Source organism: Culex quinquefasciatus, chromosome 3, assembly GCF_015732765.1.
Source record: "Culex quinquefasciatus strain JHB chromosome 3, VPISU_Cqui_1.0_pri_paternal, whole genome shotgun sequence".
Taxonomy (NCBI): Eukaryota; Metazoa; Arthropoda; class Insecta; order Diptera; family Culicidae; genus Culex; species Culex quinquefasciatus.
In genome coordinates this window covers 31,459,775-31,478,348 of record NC_051863.1, presented here as the reverse complement: position 1 = coordinate 31,478,348, position 18,574 = coordinate 31,459,775, and the positions used below count along the sequence as shown (strand labels likewise).

General features: G+C 44.3%; 1 protein-coding gene across 2 annotated transcripts; it reads left to right on the top strand.

Annotated features, from left to right (window-relative positions):
• The first annotated feature begins 2,501 nt into the window (after positions 1–2,501).
• On the top strand, positions 2,502–17,500 carry LOC6034959 (titin). Of its 2 annotated transcripts, none has more exons than XM_038262799.1 (6): positions 2,502–2,757; positions 10,226–10,373; positions 10,444–16,446; positions 16,514–16,867; positions 16,934–17,024; positions 17,090–17,500. In XM_038262799.1, the coding sequence occupies exons 1-6, from the start codon at positions 2,738–2,740 to the stop codon at positions 17,179–17,181; spliced, it is 6,708 nt and encodes a 2,235-aa protein (XP_038118727.1). In that variant the 5' UTR covers positions 2,502–2,737; the 3' UTR covers positions 17,182–17,500. The 2 variants fall into 2 exon arrangements, with proteins under 2 accessions (XP_038118727.1, XP_038118726.1); XM_038262798.1 differs by lacking the exon at positions 2,502–2,757 and adding an exon at positions 3,095–3,328.
• Positions 17,501–18,574: the final 1,074 nt, after the last annotated feature.

Sequence of the window (18,574 nt, the reverse complement as noted above, 5' to 3'; positions counted from 1 at the left end):
CGATCAGTTTTTGCTTTTTGCCTTCCTCACCTCAATGAGGAAAGGCTATAAAATCACTTGAAAAATGAACTTCTTTATTAGACCTCGTAGACCCACCTTCACGTATACCTATCGACTCAGAATCAAATTCTGAACAAATGTCTGTGCGTGTGTCTGGATGTGAGTCCGTGCACCGAAAAATATGCACACGATTATCTCCGGACTGGCTGAACCGATTTCAACCGTTTTGGTCTCATTCGATCCGTCTTGGGGTCTCACAAGACCCTAGTTAATATTATGAAATTTAGTAAAGTACTTCAAAAGTTATGCTAAAAAAAGATTTCGAATAAAGTCCGGAAGATTGTAAAAAGGGTGGTTTTTGTAAGAAAACCCGTCATGCTATAAAAAAGGTATTTTAAAGACCTTTCTAACGAGCCCAAAACGTTGAAGATCTGAAAATCCTATCAGAAGTTATAAGCACTTAAGTGTTATTTATGCACTTTTTGGAGGCCGGATCTCAAATATTTTGATGAAAACGTTGTCCGGATCCACCATGCGACCTGTCTTTGTAAAGGTAATCAAAAGACTTTTCCAATGAGCCTAACACGTTGAAGATATGACTACCCTATCAAATTTATAAGCACTTAAGTGTTATTTATACACTTTGTTAGGCCGGATCTCAGATATTTTGATAAAATAAGTCTTATTTATACTCTTTTTTGAGGCTCTGTAGTGTATTAACTTTATGAATGCAAGGAAGGCACCACCCACCTAAAGGTAGGTTAAGCAACGTTTTGCCTTCCTCACTGAGGTAAGGCTATAATCCTGCTCTAAAAATGAACTTTGTATAAAAACGTCGTAGACCCACCTTCATGTATACATATCGACTCAGAATCGAAAACTGAACAAATGTCTGTGTGTATGTGTGTGTGTATGTGTGTGTGTATGTATGTATGTGACCAACAAACTAGCTCATGTTTCTCGGCACTGGCTGAACCGATTTGACCCGAACCTGTTGCATTCGACTTGGTTTAGGGTCCCATAGATCGAGTTTTATACAGATTGAAGTTTCGATAAGTAGTTCAAAAGTTATGTATAAAAATGTGTTTTCACATATATCCGGATCTCACTTAAATGTATGTAAACTATGTTCGGGTCCATCATCCGACCCATCGTTGGCTAGGTTATCAAAAGACCTTTCCAACGAGTCCAAAACATTGAAGATCTGGCAACCCTGTCTCGAGATATGCACACTTAAGTGATATTAATGTACTTTTTGGAAGCCGGATCTCACTTAAATGTATGTAAACTATGTCCGGATCCACCATCCGACCCACCGTTGGTTAGGTTATCAAAAGACCTTTTCAACGAGTCCAAAACATTGAAGATCTGGCAACCCTGTCTCGAGGTATGCCCATTTAAGTGATATTAATGTACTTTTTGGAAGCCGGATCTCACTTAAATGTATGTAAACTATGTCCGGATCCACCATCCGACCCACCGTTGGTTAGGTTATCAAAAGACCTTTCCAACGAGTCCAAAACATTGAAGATCTGGCAACCCTGTCTCGAGATATGCACACTTAAGTGATATTAATGTACTTTTTGGAAGCCGGATCTCACTTAAATGTATGTAAACTATGTCCGGATCCACCATCCGACCCACCGTTGGTTAGGTTATCAAAAGACCTTTCCAACGAGTCCAAAACATTGAAGATCTGGCAACCCTGTCTCGAGGTATGCCCATTTAAGTGATATTGATGTACTTTTTTATTCCGGATCCAAACAATAGATTAAATTTTTGTACAATTCCATCATATCAGTCATTGTTGGCAATAAGTGAGGAAGGCTCCAACCACATAGGTGGATTAAGTTAGTTTTTCTACAATGTATTTCTTATGGAGCGAACTGTCAAAAACTGCTCGACTGCGGGTGCTCATTCTTGCAAAGTTCTGGTAGAATGATGGCACAGTTCTAGTAAGAATATTTTTGCTCTGCTAGAATTCTGTACGAATCCTGTGAGAACGCCGTGACTGGGAAGAATAACCAGCTCTGTAAGAACCCTGCTTTCTGCTTTCCTGCTAAAACTTCGTGACTGGGGTGCGACGACAATCGCCGTCGGGCGAAAATCCAACGCAAACTGTCAAAACATTCCACTTTCCACTTTGTTCCTCGTTGTGCTGTGTTGCCAAAATGGCTAACTTGTTTCACTAAGTTTTGATTTATGTTTATTGGGGTTTTTTCGCTGAAACAAATTCTAAAACGAGTTTTGTTTCAATAATGTCATCATAACCATGTAACAAAATCGTCAGTTTCTAATTTGATTACTTTTCCATTGTAGAAGCTCGGCTTCATTTCCATTGATTCAAATTCCTAAGCTAAGTGAAATTTTCTAAGCTAAGTGATTGTAGATAGGCCATCACTTAATTTGAATCCATCCGTTCACAATCACAACAAACCAAACTTCGGTCGCTTTGGCAGCACTGCCGTTTGGCAGCCGTCAAACGCAAGAAAGAGACAACAACGCAAGAAAAAGAGAGGCTGGGCTGTCTAACGGAAAAAAGCAGGACCCGAAACGCTTTGATGGCGATCGTCGTCGGGAAGAAAATTTCATCGATTGCGTTCTGTGAGAAAATGTAGAAAAGTGTGTTCGTTTTATCGCGCTCCCAAAGGTGTAAATAAAACGTTTCCGCCGCGGTTCCCGGTCAAGTTCAGCTGAAAGAGAAGTGCGGAAAAGGGCCCGGAAGGTCCGCAGAACGATGGAAGATTTCAACCCGAGGTAACTTTCCGGGCGCTTTCCCTTTATACATTTTTTTTCTTTCTTGCTTCACCTGGGGCTGCTGGCTTTTTTGGTGTAATGGCTTAAGGGGGGAGGTTGATGGCCACGCAAAACGGTGAATGTACTTGAAGAATGGAGAAGATCCAAGTTCGGAAGGCCGGATCCGGTGGGAAACCTTATAGGAGGAGAAGTTGGCATCACAGCGCCTGCTGCGAACTTCCCAAAAACAAAAACAACGGGAATTTTGTAGGCAAAATAATTATGAGTGTCGCTCCGCCACCACAATCATCTCGCAGGATCGTCGTAGTAGTCGTGTGGTGCGCTGGTGGCAGTTTAGTACAGTGCCATTTGGCAGACGTTCCGAGACGGAAATTGTGGTCATAAACAAGAGAGGAAAAAGGTGGAATAGTTTGGTCCGATTTCGTCCAGCTGCTGTGCGGCGGTGGCGGCCTTGACCTAGGGAACACTAAAACCAGCTTGGAGAGGACAGCAAAATGGCCCCAGCGAATTCACAGCCGGACGAGGTGAAGTCGGCCAACGAGTGGTTCCGGGAGATTAAGCAGAGTGAAAAGTGCAGTTATCGTTCCGTTCCGGAAGCCCCGGAGAATTCTTGCCCCCAAAAGACACTTTAACTTGAGCATGAACTCATCCTCCATGACGCCGTCAAGCCCTTCAGTTTTCTCCACCCAGGACCCCCAGTTCCAACTAGAACCTCTTCTACGAGCCATTAAACGTTGCGTTTGTTGTGTACTACTTCACCGCACACACACACAAAAGCACACAGACATTCCCAAGGGTTTACGTGTAATTCCCGGTGGTCAGCACCACCAGTACAGACGAACTCATCGCGTTGAAGTTTTTTTACGTGTACAAAAGAAAAAAAGGCATTAATCCGCAACACAAACTCAGTGCGCGGTAGGAAAGTGGTGCGCCTCTTACTTTGGTTTGGTTTGGTTTCTCTCTCTCGTCGTAAGACGTAAAGTGGAGTAAGATTCGCTGTGGCCACGGTTGCCGTGAAGAGGAGGAAGAGGAGATGGGAGAGACGCGTAAAGATCGTCGTCTATTTTTAGGCGTTGATCGGAGGATCACAGATTGGGGTTGGTGGTGGCGGTGGAGATATAGGCCCTTCGTGGCCGACTTCGTTGCTGATCAGTTAATCAGCTAAAGGTTTTAGCGCACCAGACTGCCCTCATTTGAGCAAGTGTCGCTTATGCATTTCTTGCTACTTCATATCGTTGAAGTTAATGTAAATCTCAAGAATAATACTGACTCAGTTTCGAGTTATCTATTCGAAATATAAATATTTACACCGAAGTTAATGAGGAGTTAATTCGAACATTTTTAAACATTTTACAACTCGATTTTTGATTGAAATAACAAGCCATGGTCTTAATATTTGAATGAAAAAAGTGTTTTAAAGTGCATTTTACACCTTCCTAGTTGTGTCCTAGTTTTAAACGCAGGAAAATGCATTTCTTATTGTATTGAGTTGGTTAGACTTTTAATTCCTTTTAAATTTTGAAGTTTTTTTTTTGTGGAAAGGTATAAAACACACTAATCTTTTTAGAAAAACTCTAGTGTTCGAATAATGCTAGCACAAATCTTGAAATAGTCGTCTTTATTCACTCTTAATTTTAACAACAAATTCGAGTTCTGCTATCCCTTTTTAGTTAAATTTGATTGATTGCCTATAAATTACCAAATGCATTATATCAATTTTTCACCACCATGCCGGTGACCAAGATGACCTTGGATTAAGAAATGCTAAATCACTTTGAAGTAGGTAGAGGAAATTCTCGTATGTTTGGCAGATTGAGCACTCGCTCCGAACTCCATCCAATTTGCTGATTTTCAATATTTAAACAACTTATTTATCACTCGATATCAGTTGAAAACGCTATTTATTAGCTGTAATTGAATGTCAAAGTGCTGTTCCCCTATGTAGTTTAGGGATCATAGTTCATACTTAACAGTTCGACAATCAAAAGTAAGGCAAGCAATTTTTTTTCGTGATTTGATTATCCGAAGTCAATTTTATTTCAAGGCATTCGGATAATCGAGTCTAAACTGTACTGCCGCCTCTAATCGAGTCCGTCCTATATGTTAAAACAGTAAGCCGAGAAAAACGCATGTATAATTTGTCCCGCCCATAAGGTTACGGGTTTTCTATGGTTTTCTAGAACAAAGTACTAAAGTTTTTTGGTTTTTTTTTTTTCTGATAGTTCACATCCAGATTTTTTTTTTTTTGAAAAGGACCAATAAACTATTGTCCTTGGGCATGAGTAAGGACCTCGACGCCGTTAGCAATGTTGGCTTTAAAATAAAATTTCGTGATAATATCACTTCCCCCCAGCCAACATTTTTGCCATGCGAAGCGGGCCTCGACGCTGTGTCTAGGTTTAATTCCTAGCTAGGAGCCATCAGTGTCTTAAGAGGTGGTCCCAAGGCCGAGTAGGAGTTCATGAAGCAAATTAGTCGTCTCCCACCCCTTTTAAATTGAAAAATGAACTCTGAAACCAGCGCTTACTCACAACAGAAACAGAGGCCTCTTCTAGGCATTGTAGGACAGAATAGATTTTGAAATTTATTTAAAAAAAATATTATTACGTAGCATTTTGATATGTCAAAATTTCCATAGAGTCTCGGTCAATCAATAGTGCGATGATATCGGACAAAATTCGTTAATCTGTTGAACTAACGGTTTTCGGATTATGGTTGTATCGACCATTGTTGCGAATCGAGGGTCTACTGGAGCCTTGACGATCAAATGGAGCCTAACATTTCAAAAGGGCGCATGGGTTTTGTGAACAGGAGTGTGTCTCCTTCACTCAAATGACAGTTTACATAAGGTATAATAAAGATGCACTCTTGTTTGCAAAGCTCTATGCCCTAATGAAATGAATGGCATGAAATAGTCGTCTTAATTACAAGTGTTCAACTTATGAACTGTTCATTTATGTTTATTGGTTTTTGGAAGCGGCAAGACTGGTTTAAAAACAAGATCCTTTACCTTATTTGGCGTTATAATAAAACATTCGGGGATTTGAGATTAAATTTACTTTCAGACAGTTTAGTTTAGGTTGTTGATTAAAGTTAGATAGTTTTCCGTAGATGAATAATTGGACTTAAATGATTAGTTGATTTGAACGAAGTGTAACATTTCATTGGCAGATCTGTTTCTAGTTGTAATGTACGACAAGACTATTGACGGACGTGACAGGTCGGCAGTTAGTTTTCATCTTTTTTCTCTAGTATTTTTATTTCCTTTAAATTTGGAATACATCATAGGTTTCTTTTGTATAGATCTCCGATTAGTTACATTTTCTTATTTAATTAACTAATAATTTAATTTATTCCGGGCCTTCTTACTTTGAATCACAATTTCAGATTTTCTTTATTCAGTGTTAAACTTAGATTACCGTAACTGCTCAAATCATCCAAGTTCTTACTACTCACATCAACACTAATTTTCTTTCACCTCCCCCCTCCCAATCCCCTATATCTTCCGGTGGTGTTCATTTGGTATGCAATACTAGTTCGGCCACTACCCTTTTTTCCACAAGAAACCGGACTTGGACTGACTTGAGGCCGCGTCCCCCACCTTTCTCCGTAAAACGAAAACGAAAAGGACCAATAAACTATTGTCTTTCATATGTTTATAGGACCTAATAAAAAAAACTCTAGACATGATTTCGAACCAAACTGCATCATTACCTCAAAATTGACGAAATTACATATGGGACGGACTAATTGCTTTGAGCGGCAGTGTATTAACCATAAAAAAAGTCTTGAAATCTGTTTAAATTTCAAAGCCAACCAAACTATTAACAGTTTTAGTAAAAAAATAAACATCACAACACAAAACACATCTAAATAAATTGCCAAACAAAACAAGTTGGAATATAAAAGAAAAAATGAATATAAAGGAAAAAAAATAAAAGAGAAATATAATAATAATTAACTTAATAAGGTATAAGTTTTATTATTTTTTTTATCAAAACGTGCTTAAACATGGTGAGGAATTTTGCGTATTAAAAATATTTTCAACAAGTTTTTAAAAATGTTGTATTTTTTAAATATTAAATTCTACAAATTAATGTTGATTTATCATTTTGTCAGTTTATATACATCGAATAAATTTGTCTAACATTTAAAAATATTTACAAGAAGAAACTATTGCGCAACTCAAGTTGGACGGTTCCAAATATCTCAAAATATTTAAGCAATGTGGCAAAATAAAACAGAAAAATAATTGTAGGCTGATCCTCGTTGAAATTAAGGTCTATTTTCGAATAGATTTGTCAACAACTTTGTTGTTTTTTTTTTATTAAAGTATACTGTTTCTACTAAATTTTGATAAATTTATTCAAAAATAATCAGAATCTTTTGATTCATAAAAATTGTAATGAAAATCTTTGTCAAATGCATGCATACGGCTCTTCACAAATACAGATGCGAACGCAAAGAACCTAGAATGTTTTTTTTTATAACAAGCAAATAATATTTTCGAAGTGCTTCTCGATATTAGCTGAACCGACACAAAATTGCATTTTTATTATAAAATAGATTGAAATAGTGTAAGGAACTTTAAATATGATGTGATGTGCTCAAAACGAAATGAATGCAGTTGAATAGAAATTGTATAAAATATTACAAAATTATTCAACTGTTAGAAAATACTTTTCAAGGTATGTAGTATACTTAGGATTCCTGACTTTTTCCGACTTTTTGATAAATAATCACTAATTTACTTTTCACTTGTTTCACCCTGGACTACCACAACTCTGGAGTTTTTTTTTTTTTTTTTGAAAAGGTCCAATAAACCAAATTTTCAGTTGTTTGCTTTTTGGGTGTTTTTTAATACCCTGACTTAAGGCGGTTTCAAAAACACCCAAAAACCAAAAACTGGAAATTTGGTTTATAGGACCTCTCAAAAAAAAAAAAAATAAATAAAAAACTCCAGAACTGGTGATCTTTTCCGTTCTAAATTTGATTGCTTAGTAAAGGGAAGGAGGTGTAAAATCTTATCACGACACCTCATGGAATAGGCCTATTAGGTTTTACGCCGACTCGATTTGGAGGTTAGAAATTTGACAGCTTGGCTGCACTGTTTACATTTTTTGCACGTGTGTCTCAGTAAAAATGTGTGTGCGTGTGCGCTCGTGACGTCACGCTGTAAAACCTAATTAGGTTTTACACCGTGACGACATTTGACAGCTCGTGTGCACTGTTTACATGGCCTTCGTCGATTGTCGACCAATTTCCCCGAACAAAATCGACGACAGCATCGAACTGTGCTAAGTCCATGTAAACAGTGCACTCCTTCCTAACCTCCAAATCGAGTCGGCGTAAAACCTAATGGAATGTTAACATTAAAATAGAAATAGTTAACATTAAAATAAGAAATAGCAACTGAGTTCGCTTTGTAAATGCGGCCCTGATACTCTTCATGGGTAATGGTAAAAATTTACTTCAATTTCAATTTCTTTTGATAAGGGTTTCTGATTTTAAATCTTTCTGGCTCATCGTGAAAGTCTTTCGATAACCTATCCAACGATAGTTCGCATGATATAACGTCATGATTCGAAATCCGGACACATATCAGCATATCATTTTTGTTATAGCTGGAAAAAAAATCATGTCATAAGTTAGAAATGTAGAAATATCATCAGGATGTAGTATTAACAGTCAGTTTTAAGAGAATGCATGCAAAATATGTCTTTTCTAGCAACTGTGAATACAAATAGACGAGTTGTTCCTTTTAATTCTGCTATATATTTTTAATATCTTGACAGATACGTATTTTTTCTAACAATTTTTCATCAGAACTTGAAAATTAAAATGACTTGTTGTGCTTCGAATCCCGGACACTGATAAAAACTGATTCGAAATCCGGACACTTTAGCTTCGAATTCCGGACACTCGATTTTTCTTATGAATCGCTCAAATTTGAAATGTTAGTGAATGGCATTCTTTAGATCTCAAATAAGAAATCGATAGTTAATGTAAAAATTTGCTAGAATTTAAGGAAATCGAAACCATAAATTTCTGCTTTGCCTTCCCGGTGCTTCGAACGCCTATGAAATATTTCAAGTGAAATGTTTCGCATTTTTGGTAAACTTATAATTTTATTGTATTTAATTGTTTTGGCATTAACTACAGCGTTCAAATAAACTTTAAATGAAAGTTGATGTTGGAATTCATCAAATAACACAGTTTTGACATTCATAATGCGAACTTATATCCAAATAATTGATAAAACAAGATGAAGTGTCAGGGTTTCGAAGCGTCCGGGAATTCGAATCATGACGTTATCCGGACAAAATTTTATCAAAATATCTGGGATCCGGCCTCCAAAAAGCATACTTAAGTGCATATAACATTTGTTAGGTTTGTCAGATCTTAACATTTTGGACTCGTTGGAACGGCCTTTTAAATACCTTTTTAAATGTGTATAACATGACAGGTTTTTTTTTTACCACAGTTTTTACAATCTTCTGGAGTTTAGTGAAAATTGTTTTTTAGCATAATTTCTGAAGTACTTCACTAAACTAAATAATTTTCAACAGAGACGTTATGTGACCCAAAGACGGATCGAATAAGACCAAAACCAAAACGCATGTGTTTGTGTAGGGTTTGCTCCAGATTTGCTCATTTGCTTTTTCTAAGCTGATATGTATACGTGAAGGTGGGTCTAGGAAGTAAAATTTACTCGTCCTTTTTCGTTTTTGACAGTTTGCCAAACTCGCAAACAAGACAAAATCTAGAGTTTTTTTGAATAGGTCCTATAAACATATGAAAGACAATAGTTTATAGGACCTTTTTAACAAAAAAAAAACTCTAGAGGTGTATGAAAGCTAACGTTTCTTTAAACGAATCTTTAAGAGTTCTTCAATTTAAGGTATTTTTTCCAAAGGACGTAACCTTGCTTTTAAACTCCCAAGTTTACGTTCTATTGTTAATAACGCGGCTGTTTGTCCTTCTTCCATGCTGGCGGCTTCGGCTCGACTGGATGAACTGCGCACGGGACAGCTTCGCTCCAGACCCTCGTGAGATCCAGAGCAGTTGACGTTAAATTACGTTAGAAATAAAATATTGAATTGGAATCATTTTACAAGTTCTTCGGCACCAAATGACCCTTGGAACTAAAAATTAAGATTTGTTTTTCCTGAGTGAGAGGAAAACTTAGATTTTTTAAACAAAAGAGCGTAATAATTTTCATATTTTTTAATAGATTTTTGTTTGTTTTTAAGTATTCCTATGGCGCTAAAGCTATTAAGTTGCATGAATGAAAATGCGTTAGCCTTAATGCAAATTTTAGTTATTTTTTTATCCCCTCCAAACATTTTCTTTGAATAATAGAGGATAATTTTCGATTTCGATAATTTTAATTTTCTTTCTCCTGTTTGTAAAGCTCTTTCTTGACCCCTTTCTTTTGGAGCTAACTCTGAACATTTCCTATCCACAGAAGTCCAATCCGTCTGTCGGACATCGACAATTTGCTGCAGGAGAGCATCTTCGAGTCGTCGGACGGCGCCAAACTGGTAGAGTATCTGAAGAAGAAGCGTGGCGGCGGCCGAGTTCGGCTGCAAAACATATTCCAGCAGGTCCCGGTGGTGAGTTGCTGCTAGTTTCGCCGTAGTTTCAAAACACGAGTTCCAAATTTCTGTGTTTTCCTGTTTTCAGCAACGGGCCCAGTTCAACTTTAATCTCGACTCGTCCGAACCGACGCCGCTGCCCGAGTCCCCACAACCGACCACGTCCAGCGAGGACATCGTCACCGAGGTCATCGACAACGGGGACGTTCAGGAGGTGGCGGTGGATCCGGTTGTCGAGGAGAACGGATCGGGCGTTACCCCGCGCGTCCCAATCGTAATCGTGAACGATCTCAACACGGCCAAGAAGGCAACGGTCAAGCAAATTGTGCTGAAATCGCCCGGGCCGATGAACACACTGAGCCGGCAGTTGCTGATCAATCAGTACCAGCGTACGAATGCGGCCAAGTGTGAGCTGTTGAAGCAGCTGGCGTCCAGTACGCCGAAACCCGAGTCGAACGGGTCGATGGGGCGCATGTCGACGTTCACCACTTCGATATCGCCCATTACGGAGGGGGACCGTTCACCGTTGACGCCGCTGGAGGTGATTCCTTCGTCGCAACCGATGCCGATTCCCGCGCCGATGCATGTCATGGAGATTGTGATTCCGCCGGCGGCGTCCCAGGAGGTGTTGGTGCCGTGTTCGCAACCTGTTTTGGCACCCTGCTCGCAAGCTGTGCCGGACGCGACGCCGAAGAAGGTTGTGGTGCTGAAGACGGTGGTGGAACAGGAGGAGATGGTCATTCCGGAGACGCCGAGCCCGGTGCAGGTGCAGACGGAATCGCCGAAAGCTCCGCCGAATCCGAATCACATGCAGCCGCGGCGGTTGAGTACGACGTTCAAGCAGATGGAGAACGCCGTGGAGTTGGCGTACGCCAATGGTCACATTACGTCGGATGAGAGTGAGGGGGAGGAGGATGATGGGAGGGTTGATAGTGGAAGTAACAGTGTGTTGTTGAAGAGTATCTTGAAGGACACGAGCATGGGAAGGAGTAGACACTCGATGAGGGTGTCCTTTTCGAAGCAGTTGGTGCAGCAAAGGGAGATTTCGCCGGCGCCGGATATTCCGGAAGCGGACGATTACAATGATAGCAACAGCTCGGAAGATAGTGATTTGAGTGAAAGTGAAGAGGGGGAGGACAATGATTATCAGGTGGTTGATGAAGTGTACACCGATGATGATACGGAGGATGCGACGAATCTTGATCATTACGAAGAGCTCAAGAGCCGGATCTGTGAGTTGAACAACAGCCACAACGGTCGTCGTTCGGTGTCTCCGTTGATTGATGTGGTCAAGGAGACGCCGGTGCAGTGGTTTGAGACGACCACGCCAACCAAGCGCAGGGATCAACAGGACGAGGAAGAGCAGCAGTTCCCGCCTCCCACGACGGCCAAGAAGGACAACAAAACGAACCTTAACCTGGTGGACATCATAACCGACTGGGATGACGAAGAAGACGAAGAGGAAGCTGACCACGGAGCAGGTAATCCGGAGGTCGAACCTTCGCAGGAGTGTGCACTTGAGCCACGTGCGTCGCTCAACTCCAACCACCACGATACCAATCTGGACACGATGGACATCAGCTCCAGCAATCTGGAGGATTCGGTTGAACGGCTCGTCGAACTTCCTCCGGCTCCAAACGCCCTCATCGAGGAGGAAGGGGTACTTCCGGAGGAGCACATCTACCCGGCTGCCGTTGACGAGCAAATGCCGATCACCACCGAAGAACTGCTCGAAGTACTCTCCGGAACAGAACCCGAAGAGGAGTCGCAACCCGAGACGCGCCCCAAAACTCCTGAACCCGTCGAAGAGCAACCGGTGGACCTCCCACCACCACCAGCAACACCAGCAGAACAACCCCACTCCCCAGAACGTGTAATCACACCTCCCGTCCAGTTCACCGCCTCCGCCAAGCGACGCTTCATCCAGAAAAACGAGGACGACCTCATCTCTCGAATCCAAAGCGACCTACCCCTTTCGCAGGCGTCCTCCGCCGCCGAAGCGGACACCAGCACACGCTCCGTCGAAGAGCCGCTCAAATCGTTCGAAAAGGTGTCCGAAACGCTGGTCGAAATCGCCCAATCGTTCCGCGATCAACCCCCTGCCACCCAACCCCCCGCCCCCGTCGAGGACACGTCCCGCAAGCTCGTGCAACCGCCCAAGCGGGGCGGCAAAAAGAGCAACGTCGATCCGGTGACGGCGTCCTACTTTGAGGCGATCGAGAAGACGTTTGCCAAGCCGAAGGCACCGCCGCCACCGCAGAGCACGAAGACGTCGTCGACGACGCAGCGCAAAAAGACCGAGCAGCAGAAGCGAAAGCTGTACGACGCGACGCTGTCGGAGGTGACGGAGGACGACGAGTCGATGCGGGGGGTGGTGGTGGAGGCGAAAGCGCCGGTCAAGGTCGTCGAAGCGGCGCCGAAGGCGGTTCCGAAGGTGCGCGACTTTAAGATTGTCGTCGAGATGCTGCGGGTTGAGGATTATCTTCCGAAGAAGAGTGGAGTGGTTCCGAGTGTGGCTAAGGAGTTGGAAGCGGAGGTAGTTGAGGCGGAACCAGCGGTAGTGCTGAAAGCTCCCGCGGCGAAGGGACGTCGTGCAAGCAGAGATAAACAACCGGCGGTGGTGGTGGCGGCGAAGCACAACGATTCGGGCAAGAGGCCAAGGGGTCGTCCGAAGAAGGTGCGAACGGAATCGGTTGGAGAACAACCAGCTGAAGAGCGTCCCGTTGAGAAGGGTGTCGTCGTGGAAGAACCAACGCAGGAGGAGGTCAGCAGCAAAAAGAAGCCCAAGTCGAAGCCAAATCTGGCCGGCGATGCTCCGGAGCAGCATCCGGATGAAGGCTTGCCAAACGATGATTTGGCGGTGGAGGAGTCCGACACGATTAAGGATAAGAACCCGGTTGTTGACAAGAAGAACAAGAAGATGAAGTCGAAGCCAAACCTTATCGAAGATGCTCCAGAGCGGCGTCCGGATGAAGGCTTGTCAAACGCTGATTTGGCGGTGGAGGAGACCGAAAGTCCCAAAGAAAAGGACCCGGTCGTTGACAAGCAGACAAAGAAGACGAAGTCGAAGCCAAATCACGGCGGAGATGCTCCGGAGCAGCGTCCGGATGTAAGTTTGCCAAACGCTGATTTGGCGGAGAAAGAGCCCGAAAGTCGCCAGGACAATGATCCGGTCGTTGACAAGCAGACAAAGAAGACAAAGTCGAAGCCAAATCTCGGCGGAGATGCTCCGGAGCAGCGTCCGGATGAAAGCTTATCGAACGGTGATTTGGCGGCGAAGGAGGTCGACACGGTTAAGGATAAGGACCCGGTTATTGACAAGAAGAAGAAGACCAAGTCGAAGCCAAATCAACGCGAAGAGGAGCAGCGTCCGGATGAAGGTCCGCCAAGCGGAAGTTTGGAGGAGGCCCAAGAACCCCCGAAGGACAAGCCTCAGGAGAAGAAGAATAAGCCGAAACCAAAACTCGTCGAAGATTCTCAACAGCAACGTTTGGAGGACAATTTGCCAAACAGAACGCCGAAGGAGGTTGAGGAGCAAGAAGTGCACAAGATCGAAAAGGTCGTAGAGAAAAAGAAGAGGTCGAAGCCAAGCCAGCGCGAAGCGGCTGAAAGTCAGCCGGCGGCGGTCAACGCAGAATCGGTGACTGACGTCGCCGAAAACGATGTCCGCAAGGACAAGCCCCAAGTGCAGAAGAAGAAGGTGAAGCCAGCTCAACGTGAAGCGGATGCCAACGTGGATTCGGTGGTGAATGTGGCTGACGGAGAATCGGTTGAAAAGGACAAACCTGTTGCGCAGAAGAAGAAGGTGGAGCCAACCCAACGCGAAGCGGGTGACGTGGACTCGGTGACGAAAGAGGTCGACAAGCCTGAAGCGCAGACGAAGCAGGTGGAGCCAACTCAACGCGAAGCGGACGCAAGTCTGCCGGCGCCGGTCAACGGAGAATCGGTGACTGATGTGGCCGAGAAGGAAGTCCGCAAGGACAAGCCCCAAGTGCAGAAGAAGAAGGTGAAGGCAACTCCACGCGAAGCGGATGCCAACGTGGCTTCGGTGACGAATGAGGTCGAACAGGACGAAACCCGTAAGGACGAGCCTCAAGCCCCGCAGAAGAAGCAGTTGGAGGACGAAGCTATGCCCGTTGTCAACGGAGAATCGGTGACTGTGACTGCAGAACAAGAAATCCGCAAGGACAAGCCTGTAGCGCAGAAGAAGAAGAAGTTGAAGCCAAATCTTGCCGCTGTTGCGCCACCGGAACAACCGCCCGCTGAACCGACGGTTCAGCAAAGCTCAGAGGAGGTCGTCGCCGTGCAGAAGAAGAAGAAGCTGCGACCAAACTTTGGCACAAAGTCGAAGCAACAGCACGCCGAGCAAGTTGTCGACGATGGGAAGAGCAGACTGAACGAGGAGGTTACGGACAAGGAAGAACCGGTCAAGCAGAAGAAAAAGCAGTCCCGGAAGAGTTTGGACGGGAAATGCGCGGAGCAGCCGAAGGCGGTCGAGCCCGAAGTTCAGCTGAAGGAGTTCCAGGTGAAGGTGGCCAAAATGGCCGTAACTCCGGCGGCGGTGAGCATGAGTCCGGCCTCGAAGGCGATTCTGCAGCGGGGAAAAGCCGGCGTCGAGCCAAGTCCGTCGGCAGCTCGCAAGCTCTTTGACGAGCCCGAAGTTCCGAAGAAGTCGCGCAAGGCGGAGAAGCAGCAGCGCGCGAACGAAGACTTGCGACACCAAAAGCGGAAAGAAGCCAAGCGGGCGAAGGTAACGGTCAACGATCCCATTCCGAAGGTCCGGATATTGGCCGAGAAGGATGGAATCTATAGGATTACCACACCGGGACGTGAGGTGGATCCCGCCCAGGACAGTTTTGTGGAGCGACTGAACGTGACGGAGTCGGATGCCGGGGAAAACGTCCGAACGAGCTTGGAAGACTGCCCGGATGAGTTCCTTGGGTTCGAGGACGACGAAGACACGGTTGCCGACATGACGATTGATTTATCCCGTAGCAACATGGAGCTGATCATCCCGCTGGAAAAGGCAATAATTCCAAAAGGCGTCAAGACTCCGCCTGGGTTCAGAAGAAGCCGCAAACCTCAGCGGCAACCACGGAGTCCGGCTGCCACGAAGAGCAAGAAGTCACGCGAACCGAAACCACCCAGGCGTATCTCCGGAAGCACGTCTGAACCCGCGCCGCAGGCCACATCTCCGGAACGACCGGCCCCAGCGACCGGCCAGCAGCTCGATAACCGTTCGTTGCCGCTCAAGAAACGGAAATCCCGGGACAGCTCCCAGGAGTACCTGCCGTCGGCGCCCGAAGAAGGGGAATCGTCGTCGCCGCCGGTTTTCGCCGTACCGGCGCCCATTGACCTGAACAATTCGCTGCTGATTCCGATGCTGCAGCGAGTGCCGATCGCGGACAAGTATTTGGTGCGGTCAACGCCCGACCGGGGCACCGACAGCACCACCGAGTACGACACGGACGATACCTGCGCCACCGGCGATAACGTGCTGATTGTGCGCAAGGACATGTCCCGGCTGGACCAGTCCCGGTTGGATCAGTCTAGGATGTCTATACCGGAAGAGGAGGAGGAGGAGCAACCCGAGGAAGAGGGAAGTGACGGGAAGCGAATCAAGAACAGGCGATCGAGCATTGCGTTGCCTCGATTCTACGGCGATAACACGTTCGACATTACGTGGAAGCCAAAGCAGAAGTCCTCCGGCGGTTCCCGCAAGAACAAACGCCGGCATGACAATGACAGTGGCATCGAGGAGGAGGACAATGGCGTGGTACGACGCAGCAAACGTACCTGTCGCATCTCGAAGCAAATACTCATGACGAACCCGATGATCAAGTCGGCGTACGACCGGCCCAACTATCGGCCCATGTCGGTGGAGCAGCTGATGGAGGCGGAAAAGCTGGCCAAGAAGCTGAAGCAGGAGGAGAGGGCCAAACGGCAATATCGCAAGCCGCCGGGCAGACCCCGCAAGCCTAGCCAATCTCCGCGTGGCCGCAAACGGATACAGGAACCGGCGGAGACGCAGGAAGATCAGCAGCAGGCCAAGCGGAATCGAATCGACGAGGCGACGGAGTTGCCGGATGTGGTGAGTTGAACACGAATTCTCTTTCTCGTACAGCTATAATTTAACAATCCAATCTCTTCCCCTACAGCAACAGCCCACAACATCGTCAGCAGCAGCATCATCCTCCTCCGGAACTGGGACCGGCGCAGCCGAGGTGGCCGTCCAGGTCGACGAGGAGGCCGCCACCGTGGCGCAGGAGCGCCTGCAAGCGCAAAGCTGGATGATGAAGCTGATGGCGGAGAACAGCGGCCGCGAGGAGGTCATGCCGCAGGCCACCTCCTCCGGCGACCGGATGCACTTCCAGCTGGACCACCTGACGTTCCAGGAGCGCAACGGCATCCAGTACTCGTTCTTCATCTACTCCGAGACGGAGAACTTTGGCTTTCTGCGGTTCGCGCCGGCCGCCGTCAAGAAGTGGACCAAGACGGCCGACTTTCTACTGGTGAGTTTCGCTCGGAGTTTGTGTATCACTTCTTTAATTAACGATTGTTTTTTTTCCCCCTCCCAGAAATTCCTCGTTCTGCACGGACAGCTCTCGTTCCAAATCAACGGCAAGGAAACGGTCACCAAGGGAGGTGACTTCCTGATGCTGCCTCAAAGTAAGCAAAAATTGCCCAAATTTAAATCTTCCCATCAATTAACGCAAATTTATTAACTATTCCAGACACCCGGTACCGCATACAGAACAGCGACGAAATTTCCCTCGTCTTTATGATCAAGTTCCGGGCGGCCGCGAACGAGCTGCCGTCGATGTAATTCACCCAAACCAACTCCCCCAACACATACACACACACACACAATTACCAGTGCGTGCGGCGTCACACAGCGATATGGAAAAATTTAAGTTATAATTGTTTTATTTTTTTCCTCCTCTCCCCTCCGCTTTCCGTATCTTTTTTACGCCCTTATTTTTTCGCTGTTTAATAATGAGCTGTCCTGCAAGATGAAACAAAATAAGAAAATGATAAAGAAAGAAGTAAATAGTTTTAGTACAAGTGTTGTATAAGAGAAAGTAGAAAACTTAACGCATTATTCAAAATATTACACTATTTTACATGGAATAGCTGAGATGTCAGAAATGGAATTTGGTGTTGGGGAGTAGAATGAAAGAACGTCCCCCTTTAATTGTCTGATTTTTTATCCAGCACTGCGTTCTATTATGAAGGTACAGATGAACCCTGCTAAAAACAACCGTTTGTGGTATCGTTTTAAGCGTTAATTTCTTGAAAGAATTTTTTCGCTAAATAAAAATTAGTAAAAAGCAATGTATACACAAAAAAATAGTTGCACATTTTTCCAGATCAATTTACAAAAGTTTTTTTTTTCGTGTTGAAAATAAGACAAACAGTCGTCAACGTATCATAAAGGAGCTATTAGACTATGGCAAACAAACAAACAAACTTTTAGACAGTTTGCCTGCATGTGCTTGCAGAAACGTCACCATGCATACATTTGGCTTTGTTTGCGTGTTTGGCAAACTGTCAAACACAAAAAATTGCGAGTTTGTTTGTTTGTTTGCCATAGTCTAATAGCTCCTTAACAATAATAATAAATCTCCACGTTAATTTTTTTTTGTTTTTAAATATTTCGATGCCAAAATCAAGTTTTTTTTATCTGGAATTAAAAATCATACATTTGCAGATTTAAACTTTAATTGCAGTTTGATTTTTTTGAAAAAAAAAACGCAGATGTTTCTAGTGAATGAACATTTTCTAATTGAAAAAGTTACTTAATTCACCTTTAAGTGGTTGGTGCCTTCCTCACATTCATACAGTGAGTACACTACACAGCCTCAAAAAAGTGTATAAATAACACTTATTTTTATCAAAACATCTGAGATCCGGCTTAAAAAACACAAAAGTACTTATAACTTTTGATAGGGTTGTCATATCCTCAATCTAGGCTCGTTGGAAAGGTCTTTTGATTACCAATCCAACGAGGGGTCGCATTATAGATCCGGACAACTTTTTTATCAAAATACTTGAGATCCGGCCTCAAAAATTGTATCGATATCACTTAAGTGCTCATAACTTTTGATGGGATTGTCAGATCTTCGATCGCGTTGGAAAGGTCTTTCAAATACCTTTCTAACAATATATAGTATGACTGGTTTTCTGACAAAAACGTTACTTAATCCACCTATAGGTGG

Excerpts from the sequence above, each read along its gene's own strand:
- LOC6034959 (XM_038262798.1), top strand. The coding sequence starts at position 3,252 with ATGGCCCCAGCGAATTCACAGCCGGACGAGGTGAAGTCGGCCAACGAG. Across the intron at positions 3,329-10,225 it reads GAGATTAAGCAGAGTGAAAA|AAGTCCAATCCGTCTGTCGG; the intron begins GTGCAGTTATCG and ends TCCTATCCACAG. Across the intron at positions 17,025-17,089 it reads CTTCCTGATGCTGCCTCAAA|ACACCCGGTACCGCATACAG; the intron begins GTAAGCAAAAAT and ends TAACTATTCCAG.